This window comes from Myxine glutinosa, chromosome 3 (genome assembly GCF_964187855.1).
Source record: "Myxine glutinosa chromosome 3, kmMyxGlut1.1, whole genome shotgun sequence".
NCBI lineage: Eukaryota > Metazoa > Chordata > Myxini > Myxiniformes > Myxinidae > Myxine > Myxine glutinosa.
In genome coordinates, this window is record NC_136263.1 from 101551835 (window position 1) to 101567614 (window position 15780).

At 40.1% G+C, this 15780-nt stretch overlaps 2 protein-coding genes across 2 annotated transcripts in view; one reads left to right on the top strand and one right to left on the bottom strand.

Moving 5' to 3' along the window:
* Window positions 1–390: 390 nt before the first annotated feature.
* Window positions 391–15780, bottom strand: part of INPP5A (inositol polyphosphate-5-phosphatase A) — a gene marked incomplete in the record, with an annotated part of 188074 nt that continues 172684 nt past the window's right edge. Inside the window, 5 exon segments of the mRNA XM_078774340.1 lie at window positions 391–3936; window positions 5266–5351; window positions 5448–5510; window positions 9351–9462; window positions 15316–15389. Of these exon segments, the coding sequence (XP_078630466.1) occupies window positions 5283–5351; window positions 5448–5510; window positions 9351–9462; window positions 15316–15389 (318 nt within the window).
* On the top strand, window positions 10434–12714 carry LOC137423315 (SCAN domain-containing protein 3-like). The gene is made up of 2 exons (XM_068110330.2): window positions 10434–10457; window positions 11005–12714. Exon 2 carries the CDS (start codon window positions 11249–11251, stop codon window positions 12419–12421), a length of 1173 nt encoding a protein of 390 aa, XP_067966431.1. The 5' UTR covers window positions 10434–10457; window positions 11005–11248; the 3' UTR covers window positions 12422–12714.

Genomic DNA, 15780 nt, shown 5'->3' on the forward strand with positions numbered 1-15780 from the left:
TTAAAAGAAACTGCATGCACCTGAGCTCAACCTGGAGTGTCATAACAAAGGGGTTGAATACTTATTGATTCAAGACATTACAGCTTTTCATTTTACTATATTTGAAAAAATTAAAAAAAAAAAAATTCCACTTTGATATTATGGGACAGAGGTTAGCATGTGTAGATCAGTGCCAAAAAAAAAATCTCAATTCAATCCATTTTAAATTCAGGCTGCAACAACAAAATGTGAAAAAGTCAAGGGGTGTGAATACTTTCTGAAGGCACTGTATCAAGTAATAGACGTCCACAACCATCCTTGAACAATGAACATGTTGTGGAATGTTGGCCGAGGCCCTTGTGCGAATGAGATGAAAAAAGGACTCGAATGAAAGTTCCAGTCGTCACAAAGTTCAGGATAATATTTTAGTGTTCATTATCTTTCTTCTATGTTGGCAGTAAGTGCCACAAAGGCAGTAATTGTGCCACACTGCTGACATGCCATGCACGATAGAGATTAGAAATGGTGTAAGCCTAATTTTCTTGAGCTTAAGCTGGGAAAAGCTTTCAAACAAATAGAGCCCAGACTTGTGTTTCTTCCTGGTAAATCGTTTCCCAGAAATTCCTGGTAAATTGATTCGGGATTCCTGCCTTTTCCTGGTTCAGTTCAGAAAATTTGGGCTTGAACCATCTCTCGTGGCATTAAGTGTAGATGTGCTAGCACTTGTGCAGTGTGCTCTGTGCACCTCCTTTCCCAACACTAATAAAAGACTCAACTTGTACTTTATGGCTTTCAAGGCCATCCCACAACCAAGTGGACCAAATAGGAATTGTGTGCAATAGTAAATGTCACCGTCATACGACGTTACATGATGATCGGATGGAAAATGCGGCCTGCATTCCAAAACATCCTTTTTCTGCAGGCTTGGGTTGCAATGTTTCAGGTAGCAGGAACATATACTTTTTTTTTTCTTCCATTCTCACTTTTCCACCTTTATTCGCTTTTCCATCTTCTGTGTGCTTCAGCTTAGGAGCAACTCCCCATGGAGGGTTTTTAAACAAAGTTACATGATGAATGGATGGAAAATGCAGAAGTGTTGCAAAAAAAAAATCCGTTTTCTTGAGGCATGGGTAGCATGTTTCTATGTTTCCCATGTATGTTTCCCATTCCAGGAATAAACGACTGAGGCTGAGAAAACATTAAAAAAATACATTATTACTGAAGGAAGAATGAAAGAAGAGTTTTTTTGAAAGGCCAAGAGTAGTGATGCAGGACTGATTGAATTGTGGACTCCACAAGTGGAAAAATAGAGATGTTTGACAGTAACAGGAGTCCCATTAAGAGTCGCCGCCTTTAAATTCATGGAAAAAACGGTCCATGGAAAAAAACAACCTTTTCATTTTAACAGGATGCTAATGCATTTGTGGATTTGAGAAAATACTGAACTACTTTTTCTCAGTGATGCCATGTTCAATTTTGACAAGGAATGTTGTTTTTACATTTGGTCTTAAAAATGGCTCGCACATGAATGGTGCCCATGTCTTGTAGAGGCCATAATATGCATCGAAGTACAGTATACACTTTAATATACAAACATGGTCTTCTGTATGCTTCAGTCATGTACGCCAACACCTTGGCTTCTGAACCCAAATGTATTTTATGGAGTTGTTCACCCTGGTAGCATTTCTACAGCACTGCTTTGCTTCAGTTACAAGGCCCTGGTCCATGATCAGGCTGAGGGGTGAGGAATGCACAAAGAACTTGGACACAAGATAAAGCCATTTTGGCCCATCAAGCCTGCACTACATCTATACCACATCGATTCAATGAAACAGTTTACAAACATAAATCCAATGAAGGAGGAGGTGTGGGGGTGGAGGAGTGGGGATGAGAACAGTAGGGCAAGCTCAGACATCACCATGGTGTTTTGTGCACAATATAATACGACAAAAATCATATTAATATTTAAAATTATAAAAGAAGTAGGTTCTCATCTCATCTTCACTGAAGGTAAAGTCATTGTAATTTTTGGCACATTACAGAGTCAATTTAGCTGCCCAGATGGGCATTGGATATGGGCATTCTTTGATTGTACCATCCATGTGGCTTTCCAACAAAGGGCATGTGATCCTGGCTGCTTTTCATGAGTCACCAATGAGATTTGAAGAGAATCATGCCAAGAAAGTAAATACCTATCGGGTTGGAAGCAAATTCGCTCTTGTTTGCACCTTGTTGTCATTATCATTTCATCACTGTTTTGCTTCAACTCGCATACGAGGGACACGCAAGAGACAAAACCTCATGTTTGTGTACGGATGCATCATTTAGTGGCTATAATCCAAAGTTCGTTTCTGCATGAAGGCTAATGCTAATGACAAGAAACAATATGAAGAAATATTATTCATGTATAAATAAGATACTAAACGTAAAATTTCAAATATACAGTATTTCCCATCATTACCCCATGCACTCACCCATGTGCATCCATAATCTCTTCTACATACACTGATTCTTCCCCATTCTGTTCCTCTCTAAGCCAGTTACTCATTTCTGTGTTTTGGTATGCTCCCCTATCTCCGTCAATACCCTTTGGTAGTCTGTAAACAAACCTACTGCCACATGTTGTTTAGCTCCTCCATGAGTCTAAACCATTGTACAGAAAAATAAACCTAATGGACAATGAAATAAAGCTCGTTTGGCCACGTTTGTAAATATGAACTCGTATAAATCTAAAATAATCACCCTGCAGGAAACGCAGTGTCCTTGCCAACAGAATCTTTCAATGCCTGTCCAAGTATGAAATGGGTGAATAAAATCACAAAATGAGTTGGTAAGACCTTTCACTAGTGTTTGGAGGATGGACAAAACTGGAAACAGTGGTATGAATAGATGAGACTGGAGGCCTCTGCTGGGCATTGATAAATCCAGGACAAACATGGAGATAAATACCAAGATGTGTGTTATCTCAGGACATAAAATATACCTTTATCATTATCATTATAATCCAACACCGAAGCTTCCCCCTCTCGATACATTAATAAGAGTGATAATAATATCAAAAATGACAGGGTACAAGACACGTCACATGGTCTATTACATAAATAACATTAAAATTGATTTCATTAATTAGTAGTATAAAATACATGGAGGTGCCAAAACTTTATGAGTTTACTTTATGTATGTTGCAGTTGTGTAAAACCTATTAGAGTTGTGCCTATTAGCCCTGTGAATCACTTGCTGCACACATTTTCGCAGTACGATAGCGATGCATCAGAAAGTGCGATGAGATTAGAAAAAGAACATGTGGGAGACTTGATCAAAACAAGAAAATATAAAAATAAAAAGAACCCTAAAGCAATAAAAATAACTTCCCAAGGCTAAAAAAGCTGGAGCAGACTTTGGAATATGGCACCTCCAAAACTAGTGTTTTATCAAAATATACCACAAACAGCTACAATCGTCACAAACACCCAACATGGCACTATATTTAAGCACTACTAACAATATAAATTTAAAAAGGAACCTGAAAGATAACCATACTCACTTTTCATTTGACACACTAGTGCCCAGCATAGTGACCATCACCTAAAGCAATAAATGAAGGCTTGTTCTGCACATGGGAAGTTGGATAGCTGATCCTCCTTAATACGATGTGTTTGGAGAGGTTCAGTGAGTTCCATGACTGGTGCTGAAGTGATTATTTCAGAGAAATATTTGAGTGGCAAAAGCTTGGAACTATGTGCAGGCTGCTTTTTCCAAAATGCTTAGTGCACGACAGTGTCATCACATAATGAACACCATCAGTGGATACAATGAGAAGAGCAACAACCTTTACACAAGTGAACAATTGTCTCTAAATCTGTCAATGCATGGAGAGAAGTTGGAAAACAGCCAGAAGTTATATTGTGATGAAGCTTCCAAAATCCAACATCGAGCCACCAGCAATGAGCAGACCACCTGCAAAACAACCACGGTGCAGCTCAGAACTGATGTTGTAAAAGTCAGCGAGTTTAAAAGATATATATATATATATATATATATATATATATATATATATATATATATATATATATATATATATATATATATATATATATATATATATATATATATATACACAGGGGGCTGCAAAAGTAGGTATACAGTAAGGATTATACCAGTATTACCAGTATTATAACTGTACTTACCAGTACTTACTTTTTCCACATGTGAAATTTGCATTTATGTTTATTTAAATTATACAATGGACTACAAAATGTAAATGATTCATGATATTTGTTTTATTATATCACCTTTATCTATCAATATTGTTGAAATGAATATCAAATAGCTGTATGTTGAAATATACACAAAGAATTAAGTTAAGCACCCCCCCCGTTTTTTTACAACCTCGCACATTACAAGTTTGTTGTCGTCAAAACAGTGTAATATACCCATGATATTGCTATATTTTCTGGAGAAGTGATATTATGGTCACATAAAAACATAACAATCATGCCGTTTTCAATATTTTATTCTGAATAATTTAAGGTGAAATTTTTTGGGAATTTTAGGCATATTTTCACCTCAATTTAAGTATGGAGCTATAGGTCCATCACGGACAGTGTGGATGACGTTTATGTTTTCTAACGTACAGTCATTGTTCTGAGAAGACCTCTAGCGATCTTTGCGTCAATAACGTGTGTAGGACCCACGTGATCGGATCACTGACTCAACCAATCACTTTTTTTCACTTTGATCACTCAATTTCATCAATGGATAATTGCTAATGTCATACCAATCATTATTTGATCTCACATACCTTAGAATATATGCCAATGTATACATATACACAAAGAATATATATTAGGGGGTGCTTACCTTAATTCGTTGTGTAGGGGTGCTTAACTTAATTCTTTGTGTATATGTTGAAAAAGTCAAAACTTTACATGGGGGTGTACTTACTTTTTCACGTGACTGTATATATAAAACTGTCTGTGTATTTGTCTGTCCCCCTTCATAAGGATGATTTTAGTAGGGTTTTAAACGGCAATCTTTTAACATGACTGTGCTCACTATGGTCAAGTTTTGAGGATAAAACAAATTCATAAAAGAGTAATTATGTCTCTTCTATTGGAAGATATAAGCACAACTGACGCTAGGCCAAGGCTTCAGACTTTGGCACACTCATGAGGCTGTACTGTTAAAACGAAACATCCCAGAAGATAAAGAAAATAGGGTCGCATATGTACATGTAGTGTTTTAACAAACAAAAAAAAAACAAAAAAAAAACAGGTGCACAATTACCGACATCAAGATGAGTATCATTGCATGGTGCAGCAAGGCTGTTGTTTCGCAGGATCTCGGACCAAATGAAAGGTCAACAACACAGGCTGTGGGTGTTGGAATGTTTGCAGTCAGTTTGCTTTGAAATGAAGAAATGTTTCATGATGGTCAGTTTGAATTTACACTTGAGGAACGAAACCCACCTTATGGTCCCCCATGCACACATTTGCACCCAAATGGTTGTATAAAGGTTTGGATGTCTCAGTCTGCACACAGGAAGATGTCAAGAAAAAGAGAAAAGTCAAAAAGACAGTTCAGAGGAATTCAGATGGATGAACTTTTACAAGTGATTTGAAATGAAAAAAGGAAAATAAATAAATATATAAATAAAAGAAGGAGAAAAAGGAGTCAATATAAAGAAAGTAGCAAACATGGAAATAAGGACAGGAAAATTGTATGATGTGCACTTAAATGTTTTGACTTTTTACCTTGGAACATTATATTATTGATCTTTTAACGAAACATAAATATAGGCCCTTCTTTTACAAAGTTATTATCGAGAAAGCATCTCAAAATGCAAAGCTCGTCCGTGTCCGCTTTGTACTCAAACTGAACTTGACGAATGCAACAGCTAAAAATAATTAAAATTATCATTCTCCATATTCTCATAATAAAGGTTTGTTGAAAATTTGCAAAGACAGCCCAGATTGAAACCCCGGCAGGATCACTCAGAGAAGAGTGTGCATCATTATACATAATTTCCTCACAGGTAGGCACATCTGCAATGATATAAAACATTACTTCATTGGAAAAAGGGTTATCAATGTGATTTTTTTTGTATACATAGTCAAGGCCCGTGGAAGAGCTAGAAAACAGGACGGATCAGGACGCAAAATAACAAAAGTAACTGCAGAAGGAGAAAGTGGAAATGCCAACAGCAGGGTGGAGAGAGAAAATAGATGGAGACGGACAAACAATGCATGTGGGTAATGATGAGGAGAGGGGATAACGCAAGGGTTGAACAAGATGGATACAGAAGCAAACTTTTGGGTAGGGGTGGGGGTGGTTTAATGGGTGTCGAAAAGGTCATTGTTTTGGATAGGGGATGACTTGAGATGGTGGTGAACAGATTGCTTGAATAGAAATAAAAAAACGTGACACAAATAAATGTAAAAGCAATACATTTCATTATACATAGTTACATAGTACATTACACATACATAGTACATTATACATAGTTCATATATACATACATATTCATATACATACATACATACATATATAGTTCATATATATACATCATATATACATATTATACATACAGTATACATAGCAATACATTATACATAGTACATTATACATAGTTCATCCTTCCGAGGTCGGCTAATTGAGTACCAGTTCACTGATAATTCCCTGTTTGTCGCTAAAGGCGGCAAAAAGGGTTGGCGTCAGGAAGGGCATCCGGCCGTAAAACATTGCTTCAAAAAGGAGACCCAAAAAAAACAACAACAACCACGGTTCCCGAAAAAGGCCAACCCCCGCTTGCGGGGAAAAATGGCCTCTAAAGGTGGTTTTAAAATATTTTTTATACATAGTTTCATTATACATAGCCTGGTGTTGGCTTAGCGGTTAGGGTGCCGGCTTGGAATCCGAGGATCCTGGGTTCGAATCCCGGTCGATCGCTGAATTAATGCCAGGGGGGTTGAGTCAGCCTGTCATCCTTCCGAGGTCGGCAAATTGAGTACCAGCTTGCTGGGATGAATGATCACGGTGTGTACCCCGATTTAGAATAGGTACACCGTATCCCTGCGCATCGTAAGAGCGTGACCAAGGGTTGGTGTCAGGAAGGGCATCCGGCCATAAAAACATTGCCTCAAACAGGGAACCATGATTGTCATGGGGCCCGCAAGGCTAACCCCCGCTCTAGTGGGGAAAATGGCCTTAAAACGATCGTTCATTCATTCATATACATACCATTTTAAGCAGGAGTGGGATTTTACAATTGAACTCAATACATTATATACACCTTTATACAAATGATATACAGTATACATGTTTGAACATGTAATCACCAGGATGGCAGTTTGCGATGTGCAAATGTTACATATTAGTTCAATTATTGTGTTTATAAAATTTGTTCCGAGTTCAGTAACTTTCAGATATACCAGAATATAAGACCCGTCACTTCACTGACGGGAATACCAATCTTTGTATAATTGCTAAAAAAAAAAAAGTTGTTAATGGGAAAATAAAATTAGGTTGTGTATAAATATCGGCTTAGCTATACACTCAGGCAGTGAGGAGGGGGGTTTGGGGGTGGGGGAGGGTTGTTAATGGGATAATCATCACAGCCTTTTTAGATGCTGAATTACAAATAATATACAACAACACATTATCAAAATAAAAACAAATTCTTGCCCTCCTCATCCCATTCTCTCCTTTCTTTTGATCAAACTGTCTGGGTTAAGTTATTAGGTATGGGCCATGCCAGGAAATAAACTCTGAGATCTCCTCGTCTGTGTTTGGGTAATTGCTAAAAAAAAAAAAAAAAAAAAAAAAATGGGGCTTTCCGTTTCCTTGGCATAGCTGTGATGGTTAATGTATGGAGCAAGAACAAAAAAGGATTCCTGGGAGATCCTGCCCTCTGTGCAGGATAGCAAGTGTCACAAGTTGGCATTTGCAGTTTCGCCACATGTGCCCATACACCAACGTTGTTGTTTTTCTTCTTCTTCTCCTCCTCCGTCTGTGTCTGTGTCTCCGTGCGTCTCTGTCTGTCTCTCCGTCTCTCCTCCGTCTCTCCCTCTCTCCATCTCTCCATCTCTCCCTCTCTCCGTCTCTCCATCTCTCTCTCTCTCTGTCTCTCTCTCCGTCTCTCTCTCTCTCTCCGTCTCTCTCTCTCTCTCTCCGTCTCTCTCTCTCTCTCTCTCCGTCTCTCTCTCTCTCTCCGTCTCTCTCTCTCTCTCCGTCTCTCTCTCTCTCTCCGTCTCTCTCTCTCTCTCCGTCTCTCTCTCTCTCTCCGTCTCTCTCTCTCTCCGTCTCTCTCTCTCTCCGTCTCTCTCTCTCTCCGTCTCTCTCTCTCCGTCTCTCTCTCTCTCTCCGTCTCTCTATCTCTCCGTCTCTCTCTCTCTCCGTCTCTCTCTCTCTCTCTCTCTCTCTCTCTCTCTCTCTCTCTTTTTTTCCCATCACAAACATTCCTGGGAGTTCCCTGAATCCACTGCCATTGGTTTCATTGAAATCCGCTCTCAAGTTATCACGTGACAAACACAGACAGACTTCTCCAAAATACTACTTTTTGCAAATGTGTTTAAACATATGCCTGATATAATAAAAATAAGCAGACAGACTAAGTATTAAAAACAATGGACACATTATGTCTTCTGTCTTTCATGTCAATTATGTCAATTATGTATCGATATTGTACAAATAATTGATTTTCAACACAAAACATGAGACAGTGGATTCTTCTTTTTTTCAATATGGAACACATGGCTGCGGGTAGCATCATTTGCTGAGGCACAACTTTTTTCTTTTCTTTTTAACATCAACATTTTTTTCAACATTTTTTTTTACAGTAGTCCAATTCCCATTTACACCAGCATTTTCATGGTGTTTAACATTAGGATACACAAGGCACTTTGACACAGTGCCCCCTGTCGGTCAGAGCAGGAATTTGTAATTTGGGCAGAGTGCCGGTAATAGCTCGCCTGCTCTTCACGTAGGACACCATTGGATCATTAACATCCACCAACTCATACTGGCAGATGAGACTCCAAATTTAATGTCCATCTGGGGGACTGCAAACACCTCGATGAACGCACGCTTGAGAAACACCAGGATTTCCGGATATTAATAATGTACAAATACAATTTCGCTGGGCCGAGTATTGAACCCAGGCTAGACAGCTCAGAGGTGAGCGTGCATAACTCAAGGCTATCCTGTCAGCCCCCAAATGGTGGTGTGCAAGGGTGGCAAAAGGGTAATGAAACTGCCAGGCAAAAGTACATAAGACAAAAGAAGATATGTAAGACAAAAGGTGAGGAAGAAGAAAAAAAATAAATGTATCAGGTGGTGTAAAAGTGACTTACTTCTGTGTAAAAGTGACTTACTTCTAACAGCAGCTCTCGTGCACTTCTTGACATGAGAATGCGATCACACCAAGCAGGGCATCTTGTATTATTATAGCAACAACCTTGTCCTTGCTCTTCACTATAGGGGTAGCTAGACTCCATAAAAAAAAAATATATATAAAGAAAGGGTCATAAAAACATAATGTGAGCATAATGAAAAGGAAAACAGTTAAATATCTCAAACCCATCTGAATTTTATCTTTTTACAGTAGTCAAATTCCCATTTACAACAGCATTTTCATGGTGTTTAACATTAGGATACACAAGGCACTTTGACACAGGAAGCAATTTGGCCCATAAAAGCTGCGCTACATAAATGGACTTTTTCGATATCTTACTTTATGGATATTTTTCAACTGTTTTGTGATTTCCCCTGGGATATTGGCTTTGAATTGCATCAGTGTGAGAAATATCAGCTTTCGAGACCACCAATAAGGTACAAAATATTTACATCAGTGAGTGAGTCTAAATTGACGTTCCGCAACCTATGGGTCGCGAAGGATTTTCAATGGGTCGCACAATCGTTTCAGAAATCGCGGGGGAAAAAAACAAACTTTATCGACGATTTACTTCTCCCGACTGAACAGAACAGAGATCAAACGAACGCCGACACAAACTTTATAGTGTGGACTCTTCTACCGCGCTGTACCGATGTACCGTGAGTGCATCTGGTCAGTCAGATCATACGTTTAGTTTCCGACACGCGAATGTCCATTGCTTTTCATTCGAAAGATTGAGCTATGAGCGTAAGGTACTCGCCATGGCTAGAAAGTATCAGCCTGTGTTCCTGAACTATGGGTTCACCTTGAATATCGATAAGCACAATGTTCATCGACCACAGTGTGTGATATGCCTTGACGTGTTGGCCAACGAGTCCCTCAGGCCCCAAAAGCTGACACGGCACCTCGAGAAGAAACATGGAGATCATGTCAACAAGTCGCGGGAGTTTTTTCTCCGGAAAGAACGCGAGATGAACAACAGCAAGTCAGTAATGAGTTCGGCTGTTTTTCCGTCGAAGGGACTGACCAAAGCCAGTCCTGGTGGCGGAGAAGATAGCCAAAGAAAAGAAACCGTACACTATTGCGGGTAAGTTTTTTTTTTGTTTTTTTTTCGTAAAAGTATTTCACTACATTGGCGGTTTGTAGGTTCATAAAGTAATACATGGCGCTGTAAGTATAGTTAAATTTAGTTTTTCATTTCGTCTTTAGAATATTGATGTGTCGGGTTCTTGCTTACTATTACTCGTGCCATGTATACGTTGGTATATCACAACTTCGTAAGTTTTATTGTTTGTTGCAATACAGCCATTCTTAAACTTTGCCTCTTTTTAAAAAGTACGTACGGCAATCACATCACACATATTGAATTTTTATAATGCCTTGGAACAGCGGTTCTTAACCTGGGGGTCGTGACGTACGCGCATACGTAAACAAACTACTGTGTGTGGTATGTACCTTTGTTAGGTTCCTAAAATGGGCTCAACAAATTGATATGTTATTTATGACCCCTTCATGACCCCCGGAAAACCCCAAACGACCCCCAGGTTTCCGCCCCGCTGCCTTGGAACAAAATCAAGATTAATCATACAGTGAAAGAAATGTTCATGTGTTATTTTATTTATCTTGTATTGCAGAGCAACTCATCCTGCCATGCGCCAAGGCGATGTGCAGAGAAGTGCTTGGAGAGACGGCGGCTTCCAAGATAAGCACCAATTCCGCTTTCTGCCGACACGATTCGCCGACGGATAATAGACATGGGCGAAGACATCGAGCACCAGCTGTACGCAAACCTAGAGGCCAACAAGTTTGTCATCCAGTTGGACGAGTCAATGGACATCGCACAGAAGGCGTTGATCCTCATCTTTGTTCGTTATCGGCATGGCGATGATTTTATGGAGGATCTTCTGGCATGTGACGAGCTACAGACCAAGACCACAGAAATATTCGCAGTCGTCAACAAACACATCGCATTGCATCGCCTCAGGTGGGAAGACTGTTGGCGTTTGTACCAATGGTGCGGCATCGATGACAGGTCGGCACAGCGGTGTCATTAGGCTCATCCAAGATGTGGCACCAGAGGCAAGCTGGACCCACTGCTTCCTCCACCGTGAGGCATTAGCGGCAAAAGAGATGTCACCTGGACTTGCCGAAGTAATGGACATTGCAGTGAAAACGATCAACCATCTCAGGAAGAGCGCCCTAAAGTCGAGGTTGTTTGCAGAGCTGTGTAAGGAGCAAGATGCAGAACACACCACGGTGCTGTATTTTGCAGCTGTTCGCTGGCTCTCCAGAAGAGATGCTTTGGCAAGATTGTATGAACTTCGCGACCAGGTCCTCGCATTCTTGGAGGTGGCTCGGTCAGACCTGGCAGTCTACTTCAAAAACAACAAATTCATCGCAACATTGGCATACATGGCCGACATCTTCAACTTGTTGAACAATCTGAACATATCGTTCCAGGGCAAAACGAACAAGCAGGCGAAATCCGTGTTCGTAATGTATGACAAAATAGCGGCGTTCAAGTCAAAGCTGGATCTATGGAAGAGAAGAGTGCAGATCAAAGATGAATTTGACATGTTCGAAAACCTGGATGATCTGCTCAGCAAGAGTGTTGAGGAACGTGTGGACATTAAGGATGTCATCGTCGAACATCTGGTGTACCTGCGCAAACGATTTGATGAATACTTTCCTGTTGATCCACGTGTGGAAAAGAAGTGGATCCGAGACCCTTATTCAGTCGACGTTCAGCAGTGCTGCAACTTGTCCAACAGATTGAAAGAGGACTTGATCGACATCGTGTCCGACAGTACACTTGAGACACTGTTCAGGAAGGACACTTTAGTAAAGTTTTGGCTGACAGTGTCTCATGAGTACCCAGAGATTGCACATCTCGCGGTAAAGTTCCTGATGCCATTCACGACGACGTGGATATGTGAGGCAGGTTTCTCAACGGTGACATATCTGAAGTCCAAGTATCGAAACAAACTGGAGACAGTGGCCGTGCGCCAACCTGAGAATCGCATTGTCGTCGCTTCAAAGCCGAATCGATGATCTCGTAGCCAATATGCAAAGTCAACCATCGCACTGATGTGAATAATCCACATGTACAATGTTGCTAATGGAACATTTGAATTCGGCTTGTAAGTTTCACTTTCGGGTTTAATCAGTGAAAGTTGTTTGTTTAATGTTGTTCATGATAACGGAACATTGAACCTGGATATAAGTTCAGATGCATATCGGGTTTTTTCAGTAAAAGTTATTCTTGTTTTGTTTATCAGTTCATGTTACATTTTAAGTTCATCATCTATTCACGATGAAGATTAAAATAAAGTTCAAACACCTTATCTTGGCGTGTCACTTTAATAATTAAAGTTTTATTCTATTTCACAAAAGATACACCACCAATGAATGTTGTGAGATTCATCTTCATCTTCTTCATCTTCTTCATTAAATCTTCATCCTGATTCATTGTCGGGCGGATTCATCCCTCCCGAAGCTGCTAAAAAGGCAGGGAGTTTACGCCTGATTGGCTGACAATAATATCAAGTGGGCGGTGTCTGTGATCGAAGTCGCTGCTCATTCTCAAGGGGGGGCGTGGTCTCTCGCTCTCTCTCTCTCTCCTCATGGTCGTGGAGATCCGTACAAAATAACAACAAAATAAGGACAGTGTTTGGTATGATTGTCGTCACTTTGCTTTATTGTTCAATTACGAATTGTACTATTGTACAAAGATGATGAACCGAACCCTTACCAAAATATTAAAGTCATAAGCAATCGATATTTCCGTGACAGTTTCCGTGTGGGGGGGGGGGGGGGGGTGGGGGAGGGGGGTTCGATGGGTCGCGACTGGATGCCTGGGTTTTTTTATTGGGTCCTGGGCTAAAAAGGTTGCGGAACGCAGGTCTAAATGAATGATTCAGTGTTTAAAAAGAGCTTCATGCCATATATACTGTACAAACACACCACAATGCTGTGGAGGAGTTTTAGACACATTCAGGAGTTAGAATAGATGGATGTTATGAGCTACAACAACTCACTGAAAAACTTCACGAGTGTTTTGTACTATTTTAACAAAGTTGACCGTTATCAATACAGCTCAGTTTGGGTGAGCTTATCATTTAGCAATCTTTAATTTACATCGACTAGAATCTTCAAAACTTGTGATCACAACAACTTGAAGTAAACTATATGTGAGCAGATTATTTGAAGTGTTGTAGTAGGTAATCGATCACATTTACCAATAAAATCGAATTGATCACTCATTGTCAAGTGTTCCTCATCATTAACATCAGGTGTTCCTCTCCACACATCCACAAAGCTAAAAGCCCACATTTCATACTGCAGAATACAGATCTATCAAGATTAATTGCCAGTTTAAAACAAAATGGCTAAACTTTCAGTTTGAAGATTGCCATATAATTGTGTTTCTGCACAATTATGGGAAGCATTGAATGAAATAGCTCACACCACTCGATTTTCAAGATGTGGTATGTGAAGCACAATCAACAAGTACAGATAAACATCATCTATATATATAAAGCAGTAAAGTATGTTTGTTTGTCCTCTTATAACTCGAGAACTACTCATCGCAGAGCAAAACCAAAGGCATATTCGGAATCAGTACGTCTCAGAGCAACTACAGCACACCTTAAAATTTAAAAAACTTCGCGTTTTAAAATTATGACGTCATCAGCGTATTTCGGAACGTTAATTTTTCAACTTCATATTCGGAATCAGTCTTCGGTGTCCATTTTGAACTATAAAAGACCTTCAATCCCTTAAGTGACTGTTTTTCGAATAAAGGTAACAGATTGGTAAAATAAATGATAATTTAATAAAGTGAAATGTCTATTGTACTGCTTTACAAATTAAAACACACGATGCCTCTTTTTACTTATACACCGCCCACAAAGTTATAACCGGAACTGACGGATGTTTATTCTTTTAATGAGTACGGAGGGGGATTTGTGTCCGTATTTAAGTGAAGAATTGGACATTATGACTTAATAGATCGATTAACAAAAAAATCGATTGGTGCAAGCTCAAGCCTTTTGAAGTGAACTGATCGTACTTGAAGTTTAAATGCATTTGAAACGTATGGCAAAGGAAGTCCGGCGTCCCAGAGCCGTTTACTTCTTCACTCGCACAGATAGGGCACGGAAAGAGAGTGTAGTGTACTGTTTATCGGAAGCAATTTGTTTGGTACTTTCCATCGATTAATTTCGTTCAACTTCATATTCGGAATCAGTACGTCCCAGAGAAACTTCGTAACGTTAATTTTTCAACTTCATCCGATTGACATGGGACCAACGGCATGTGACAGAGAGTGAAACATTTATTTGACGACAATGACTTCCGACTTCCGGGTTCGGAATGCGGGACCAATGCCATTTGACAGGGAATAAAAAATAAATGCGACATTCAATTGACGACAATGACTTCCGACTTGACTCCCCCCTCCCCCCTCCCTTTTCCCCCTCCCTACCCCTTTCCCCCCTCCCCCTCCATTTTCCCCCTCCCCCCTCCCCCTCCCCCCTCTTCTCCCCTCCCCCTCCCCCTCTTCGCCCCTCCCCCCTCCTCCCCTCCCCCTCCCCCCTCTTTGCCCCTCCCCCCCCTTCTCCCCTCCCCTCCCCTTCCCCCTCCCCTCCCCTCCCCTCCACCGCCCGGCAATGCCGGGTACTTCTGCTAGTCTGCAATAAAACAACAGGACGGAAAGATCCAAAAAAATAAAAGTCAAACAAGGATGAGCAATATTTGAAGACAATATCCTTAAGGAAGAGAAAGAAGACAAGGTTGAACTGACAACAGAACTGGCAGAAGGCTCAGGTGTCGTTATCCATCCATCAACAGTACGAATGTGTCTTTTTAAAATGAGTTAAAGGATGCGTTTCAGCAAGAAAACCTCTTCAGAAAAGAAAATAAGACTAAACAGGCAATATTGTTACCTGGGAGGGTATTCAATGTCAATCTCAAAAAGGCGACCCTTAAATGGCATCAACTCTTTATCAAAAGGCAGCAACTGTGGACACAGAAGAGGGAAAATAAAATAAAAAAAACCACCACATCAACACATAATGTGCATTGTCCCAAGCTATGGGCCTTCAATATAATAGATATGCAAAAGTGACGATATTTGACCTTGCCTGCAGAAATTCCACATCCTACACATATTTTGCCCCTCCCTTTCTTTACACACTCTCATGCACTCCAAAATCCTTTTGGCACCAGCAAGAAGGATCCTGCACAAGATCAGTATCCGGCACAAGCAAACCCAATAACATACATATATTCCTAATCAAAACAGCTATTTGCATAATCTCTCAGTCGGCATAATCTCTATTTTATGGAGCAAGTTTTTGTATATACGCACTATACCCATTGGTTGGACAGCCGGCCTGATGCTACCCACA